This window comes from Otolemur garnettii, unplaced genomic scaffold (assembly GCF_000181295.1).
Source record: "Otolemur garnettii isolate 467f Iridium unplaced genomic scaffold, OtoGar3 scaffold00016, whole genome shotgun sequence".
NCBI classification, from domain to species: domain Eukaryota; kingdom Metazoa; phylum Chordata; class Mammalia; order Primates; family Galagidae; genus Otolemur; species Otolemur garnettii.
In genome coordinates, this window is record NW_003852411.1 from 22,862,543 (window position 1) to 22,870,143 (window position 7,601).

Consider the following 7,601-nt stretch of genomic DNA (forward strand, 5'->3'; position numbering starts at 1 on the left):
TATTTTCCAGGATTGACAAATAATTTTTTCAGAGTCTCCTTACCAAGCAACTTGACAATCTTTAAGACCAAAAAAATGGTCTCGTAATCTTTTTAAATGCCACAAACCGTAGAATCTTGGGCAAACCACACTGCTATTTCTCCCTAAAGCTAACATTCCTGTGTAATGTTAACCCAGAAAAGTCAATACCTTCATCAGGAGCACTTCAACTGAGTTTCACAGCCCAGTTGTGGTGACAGTGGTGAAGGTAGCAATAGCAGTTTAGAAATATCTCCAGGGTTTTTTTTTTTTTTTAAAGAAAGTAAAGTTAAAAAATAAGAATGGGAAGCAAAAATGCACCCATGCCCTCCAAAAGTGAGCAAGTTTCCTAAGTATTCTCCCTGTCCTGGTCACATCTTTGGAAGTCTTGTCTCCAGTTTCAGGCCTGTAGCTAACAGCTAGATTTTGTTGTTGTTGCTGTTGTTAATAGATAGAGTCTCGCTCTGTTGCCCAGGCTAGAATGCAGTGATGTCAGCCTAGCTCACAACCTCAAACTCCTAGGCTCCATTAATATTCCTGCCTCAGCTCTCTAGTAGCTAGACAACAGGCACCCACCACAACACCCAGCTAAATTTTCTATTTTTAGTACAGACGGGGTCTTGCTCTTGATCAAGCTGCTCTTGAACTCCTGAGCTCAAGAAATCCTCCCACATCGGCCTCCCAGAATGCTAGGATTATAGGCATCAGCCACCTGGCCTATACTATAGTTGGCTTTTATAACAAAGTTTATTTCCCCCATCTATTACCCCCCATCCTTTCTAACTTCTCACTTACAAAAACAGGAAAAGACCTTGAATGTAAACTATTCTAGATTCAAAAACATAATATTTAAACATTCAGCCAAATTTTCAGTGACCATTTGTTCTTTTTTAAAAAAGCAAATAGGAGTATAGGGGTACAAGAATCTTAATTATTCTGGCTTGGTGCCCGTAGCTCAGTGATTGGTGCCCGTAGCTCAGCCTGGCCATATACACTGAGGCAGATGGGCTCCAACCCAGCCTAGACCTGCTAAACAACAATGACAAACTGCATCAAAAAACTAGCTGGGCATTGTGGTGGGCACCTGTAGTCCCAGCTACTTGGGAGGCTGAGGCAAGAGAATCGCTTAAGAGTTGGAGGTTGCTGTGAGCTGTGACGCCACAGCATTCTACCGAGGTGACAAAAAAAAAAATCTTAATTATTCTAAATGTTGTGTGGAGATACTGGAGGCAATAATCTTCTGTCTTTTATGATTAGGGAGTCTGCAAACACTGAGTTAAAGAGAAGGATAAGGGGGAGGTTCCTGGACCTGCTTCTCCTCGGCAGGAGACTAGAGCTGGCTAGAGCTGACTTTTATAACCCTTTATTTTCCCCCATCCTTTCTAACATTTAAGGTCCTCTGCCTTCTGGTCCCAACCTGGTCCTTTTCCAGCCTCCCTCTCACCAGGTTTCACAGCCCAGCCACACCCAGATCATTGCTGTCCCTCAAATTCTTCCTTTACTCCCCCCTCCTTCCAGGTATTTTTCTACCATTCTGGGAACCTGAAACGTCTTTCTCCTCTTTCTCCCTCTGCCGAGCTCCTGTTCCTTCCGTAAGGACCAGTCCCATTTCCCACCAGGGAACCTTCCTTACTTCTTCCAACCTCTCCTAAACGTTTTAGGAAACTGCCCTTCCCGTGCATCTCGGCTCACTCATACTCAGCAGCACCTGCTGTCTCCAGATGTGTATCTGGATCTACAAGTGTATGTCTCTCTAAGCTAGTTGCTTGAAAGCTTTTTGAGCAACCACCACACCTCTTTCATCTTCAGATCTCCAGCGCTGATCACAATCATTTCACTGGCAGCCGTGAACCTAGAAACAAACATGGTGTGGTGTTTCTCGAGTAAACTACTTGGGCCCAATCTCGCAGGATGGTTGTGAAAATTAAAATGGTGTGCCCAAGTTACTCTGCAATCGTCAGCAAAGTATATTTCAGCTCTCGTCTCACAACCACCTACTTTGGCCTATAAATGCGGACATGCTGGGGTTTAGATTTTTGTTTAGGTTGAATACATTTGTGGGTCATTCCTTTTTCTAGGTTCGTTTTAAAAATTTAGCATCCAGGCCATATTCTCTTCATGCCCACGGACTTTCCTATGAAAAATCATCAGAGGGAAAGACGTATGAAGATGACTCTCCCGAATGGTTCAAGGAAGATAATGCTGTCCCGCCCAACAGCAGTTACACCTACGTATGGCATGCGACGGGGCGATCGGGGCCAGAAAGCCCTGGCTCTGCCTGTCGAGCTTGGGCCTACTACTCATCTGTGAACCCGGTGGGTGCTTCCCTCGACAGTTTTCATTATTCCCCTAACCTCATAACCTGAGGCCACCAAATGGAAGGGCTGGGTTATTTCCTGTTAAATATCGGTCTTGCTTTTCATGAGGAATGTTTGAGGGCTGTGGTCACCAGTCTGCAGTTACCATAACCAAGGAATCTCCATTCCTTGGAGACAGACAGAGGAGCTCTTCAGATGACAGAGACACAGACGTTTATTCAGTGGAGAAGAAGGAGGATCCCTTAAATCAGGCATCCTCAAACTATAGCCTGTGGGCCACATGCAACCCGCCTAGGACATTTATCTGGCCCACTGGGGGGCGGGGGGGTTGCCACTGCTGCCTGTCCTGCTTAGCAGCCAACTCATCCTGGGGCCCGCAGTCCAGCCCTCCAACGGTCTGAGGGACAGTGAACTGGCCCCCTGTTCAAAAACATTTGAGGACCCCTGCCTTAAATGGTTGGCCCGGGTTAGAGTGCCCACATTTTCAGAAAATGACATTGAGTTTCCATTTTCTTTCTTTATGAAAGACTTGCAAAGTCAAGGCTCTTTCATCTATCATTCCACAATGTATATATCCTTCAAAACAAGCAGCTGTGAATACATACAGTAAAATACATACAATTTTATATGTCAATTTAAGAAAAACTCCTTCGTTCAAGGCATGGTAGAGAAAACAGACCTAAAGTTCTACCTGGTCCTGTAGCGTGTGACCCTAGAAAAATCATTTGACCTCTCTCAGCCTTGGTTTCCAAAGTTGAAAATGAGGTAATGGTACATAGTAAGCCCTTGGTAAATATTTGTTCAATGAAGGAATTTATATTTGGCATGTAAAATAGATGTCAGGATTAAATGAGATACAGGCAAAGTAAGGTGGGGGATGCTCAAGAAGCAGTATCCATGTATATTACCAATGTTATCCTCCTCAGCATGTTAGAGGAAGACAGTGTGAACACAGCAGAATTGAATGATAAATATCCAGGCTCATTAAGCTGTTCCTTTATAATCTCCAAATTCAGAGCTGCTAAGAAAGTTTCCTTTTCTGTAAGATCAGTGCTTGTCAGAGAGCAAGGAAAGTTCTGAGATGGCGCCGATACATGCAACTTGCTCTTACTGCCTTCCAGGAAAAGGATATCCACTCGGGCTTGATAGGTCCCCTGCTGATCTGCCGAAAAGGAACGCTTGATAAGAGCAACATGCCAGTGGACATGAGAGAATTTGTCTTACTTTTCATGGTCTTTGATGAAAAGAAGAGCTGGTACTATGAAAAGGAGCCCAAAAGGCCTTGGAGACTCGCATCCTCAGAAGTAAAAAACTCCCATGAGTTTCATGGTATTTTCCTCTGACTTTGATCTAATCTCTGAATTAAATCACACTGGGTCATGGTGATTCCCGCCCTTAGATCTTCACGAGATTAGACGCAGGATGCTTCTGAGGAAGGAGGGGCTGCAGTGAAAGCCGGCTTGTTAACATCTCAGAGGGCTGACCTAACCTGGCAGGTGACACTGGTGATGGAGGATAGAGAAAGTCTGGACGATAGTGCACAGTGGCTACTGCAGAACAAACCCTCAAACAAAGCCAGTGGGCCGCAGTTGGTAACAGATACGGAAAAGGGATTGCCATCAATCTGCCATCTTAAAAGATAAGCCTGTTCCTTGATCTCTAGAAGAGATATCATATAGATCATTTGTGTAGAAGAAACAATCACGTGTCTTTTCTAAAATAAGGATGGTTGTAACAGGTCTAGGTTTCAGGTGGCTCCAAAGCACATGAGAATAAAATGAGACAGGAAACTGGGTAGCCAGGCAGTGGGAGGACAGTGGCAGGACAGCATTTGGGTGATCACAGTGGGCAAAGCATGCCCACCTGGAAACTCACTCAGCAATCTGGCCTGTAAATTGGCAGCTGAAACAGAAATCAAGATGGGCGGGTAGGAGCTGGTGTGGTCAGCATGTAGACAGGTGTTCCCATACCTGATAGAATTTTAAGGGTGCCCAAATGATCTCAGCAGTTCCCCTTCTAAAAGTTCCCTTGCCTGGTTCCTAAAATTCCACAGCAGTTCTTTTAACTTAAGGAATTAAAATAAACTTCTCTCACTTCAGTCGCAATTAAATGCTTCCTAGCACAGCACCAAGCTTTCTCATTAAAATTTGGTGTTGCATTTTTTAAATGATCAAGTTTAACAGGTAACTATTTGAAAAGCCCACCTATTTCACTAAGGGGAGAGTGGTAGAAGCTGGGAATCCCGGACACCTAAGCTGGGAAGGAGGAGGAGGAGCTATCACATCAGCAAGAGGTTAAAGGTGACACACTTATTATGGTTGGTGGGCACGCCCAAGATAAACTCCAGCTTCCTAATTTTGCCTGGAACTACCTCTGAATGTAGGAGGCCTTAGGTGACAGGCTGCTCATCTGCTTACTCTAACACCTGTAGCTTGTTCTGTCTGCCTGTATTGGTTCCTATTTTTTTGTAGGAAAGGAATATTCAGACCATTAATGAGAAGGCTAAATGGATCAAGCCCAGAGCAGAATGTAAAATCCGGGGCAAAGAGGGATAAACTTCTTGGAAAGGGAGCTCCCCTGCGCCTCTGCTCTCTGCTGCTGGAAGTGACATGAGGACGGTTGCAGCCTCTCCCTGCCCTGACATAGAGGAGGGCTCTTTCTAGGCCTTGGCGGGCCTGGGGCTGCAGAGAAATGAGGAGGATGGGCAGTGAGTAGGGCACCCCATACCTCCTTACCAGCCTCTCTTCTAATGTAAACAGGTTTTTAATTGGTTCTAACTCTGTCTTTTCAGCCATTAACGGGATGATCTACAACCTGCCTGGCCTGAGAATGTATGAGCAGGAGTGGGTGAGGTTCCACCTGCTGAATGTGGGCGGCTCCCAAGACATTCACGTGGTTCACTTTCATGGGCAGACCTTGCTGGAAAACGGCAATCAACAGCACCAGCTCGGGGTGTGGCCCCTTCTGCCTGGTAAATAATGGGCAATGGAAAGAGTCGCTACTAAGAAATACCAACAGAAGGCAATCTCAGCATGTGTGACTCCCCCTTGCTTCCTCCTCCAGGCATCTTCCTCCCAGGGGCTCAGAGCACGGTTTTGTCCCAGAGCCCAAGCAAAGCCACATGCCCAGACCGTGCACAGAGCGTAAAAGCGTCACCTACTGTGTGCACTGCTGGGAGCACCACTCAGGCTGAATGTGTGGCCTGACTTGGTTCTACAGAGATGCCATGTCACATGCAGGTTCTCCCAAGCCACTATGTCACACAGATCAGGTCTGAACAGGTGACACAGTGAATCTCACAGGTCTCAGGCAGCTAAAGCTATCTTTCAGAAGTGAGATTAGAAATGTATCAGGATTTCCAGATTCCTGAGTTCTCCTCCTGGCTCTATCACCCTAATATCTTTGAGCAAGGGACCACTCAAAGATATTAGGGTGATATCCTTGGGTCACCCTCAAGTCATAGGGTGAATGGCAAGGAATCATAATCTTGGACTCATAAGGCTATAGAGGAAAAAACAAGTTTTTAAAGTGAGAGAAAAACCTTTTTGTAAAAGCTAAAGAACAAAGGTATTTAGAGCTTTTCCTGGGCAAAATGATGATAAATGTAGATTTACACAAATTGCAATCATCTGTAAAGTTGTTTATGTGCCAGAGAGTTGTTTGTAGATGTATCTGCTTGTGTAATGGTGTGGGAGTGGCAGATGCCAGATTCACAAGCTTTGGTGCGTGTCACAAAAACCGAGGATGCAGGTGCCAATGCAGACACAAAAGCAGAGATTCTGTCCTTGGAGACTTTAGTGTAGATCTTGGGCAGAATTTCCAGGAGTCTGCGTCTTTCATGGGTGGCTTCCCTTCCACCAGTGCTGACTGAGCACCTAGCAAGGGCTGTCCCGGTAGCCACTGCAGTCCAAATGGGGCTGGTTTGGTGTAGAGAAAAGAAGAGGGTTGTTAATTTTCACGTGCAGGTGACTCACTAGTACATCTAGAGAGACTTGGTCTGTTCAGATCGGAGACAGGGAAGATTAGGGAAGCCTCACTGCTTATCTTTTCACCAAGCATTAGCAGACCAGCCATCCTTCCCATGAACCTGCAGGATGAACTGAGAGGCTGGGACCATCTGCCCATCTAAATCTCCAAACCCAAGTATCTGCATTGGAGGGAGGAAAACTAGAGATCTTAGCTCAGTGTGGTGAAGGAGATGACCGTCGTCTATTAATTTTCACCCACAATCTGGGAAACAGTTACAAATTATAGTTAAGAGAATTTAGGTATTGACTGGCAGGGCATAACATTAAATACCAGAATGGATAATTAGGTTTCAGAAATCTCATTTTTTCAGTGATTTTTTAAAAATACATGCAAATATATAAGCTTTATAGAAAATCCAAAAACAGAGGAAGAATGTCTCATCTTCATTTTCTCATTTAAAAAGAGGAACAAAACAAAATGAAGCTAGAGAAAGGAAACACAATGTTTTTGAAGCCCAGTGATGAATCATTCAAGGTCACTTTGATATTTAGGACTGTGAAGCTGTATTATGTATGATTTAACTCATATTTAGATAAGTGAAAGTTCCTTTCTCATGATGGGGGTGGGGATGTTTTTACATCCTAAGGCGACTGATTTTTAGTCAGTGTGTATATTGCTGTTGTTTTTTTTTTATCTGTTCTACATGTAGTCTTATCTAAAGAAGGATAGCTCTTAAATTCTATCCCAAAGTCTCTTGGGAAGCAGGGATTTTAAGATTCTTGGAGAGCTATCAACCGCAATGCTAACTTGTTAATCTTCAGGTGTATAAGCGTCTTAACTCTATTTCAGGTGCATTCAAAACTCTTGAAATGAAAGCATCAAAACCTGGCTGGTGGCTCCTAAATACCGAGGTTGGAGAAAATCAGAGAGCAGGGATGCAAACGCCATTTCTTGTCATAGACAAAGGTATCACTTGAGAGTCATGCAATTTTTTTTTAAGCAGGAGAGTGTCTAATACTAGAATACTACTTTTTTAACTTTTTATTAAATTATATCTGTGTGCATTAATGCATTTATGGGGTAAAATGTGCTGAGTGGATTCCACAATGTGGAATGCGTACATCAAACTGGTTAACGTAACCATCACCTCACTTATTTGTTGTGGCAAGACATTTATATTCTACTCTTAATATTTTAACATGTACCATTGCAGACAGCAGATATTCAACTCTTGCGAACTCTGATGTGATAAAGGCATAATTTGCAGCCAGAGTCTCTTTTATTCTGGCCTCTGGT

The 7,601-nt window shown here is 44.0% G+C and overlaps 1 protein-coding gene across 1 annotated transcript in view; it reads left to right on the top strand.

The window, feature by feature from the left end:
* Positions 1–7,601, top strand: part of F5 (coagulation factor V) — a 79,432-nt gene that overhangs the window by 55,571 nt on the left and 16,260 nt on the right. Inside the window, exons 12-17 of the mRNA XM_012802598.2 lie at positions 1,680–1,761; positions 1,828–1,885; positions 2,097–2,333; positions 3,458–3,665; positions 5,128–5,307; positions 7,155–7,271. Of these exons, the coding sequence (XP_012658052.1) occupies positions 1,680–1,761; positions 1,828–1,885; positions 2,097–2,333; positions 3,458–3,665; positions 5,128–5,307; positions 7,155–7,271 (882 nt within the window). The remainder of the gene's footprint in view (positions 1–1,679; positions 1,762–1,827; positions 1,886–2,096; positions 2,334–3,457; positions 3,666–5,127; positions 5,308–7,154; positions 7,272–7,601) is intronic.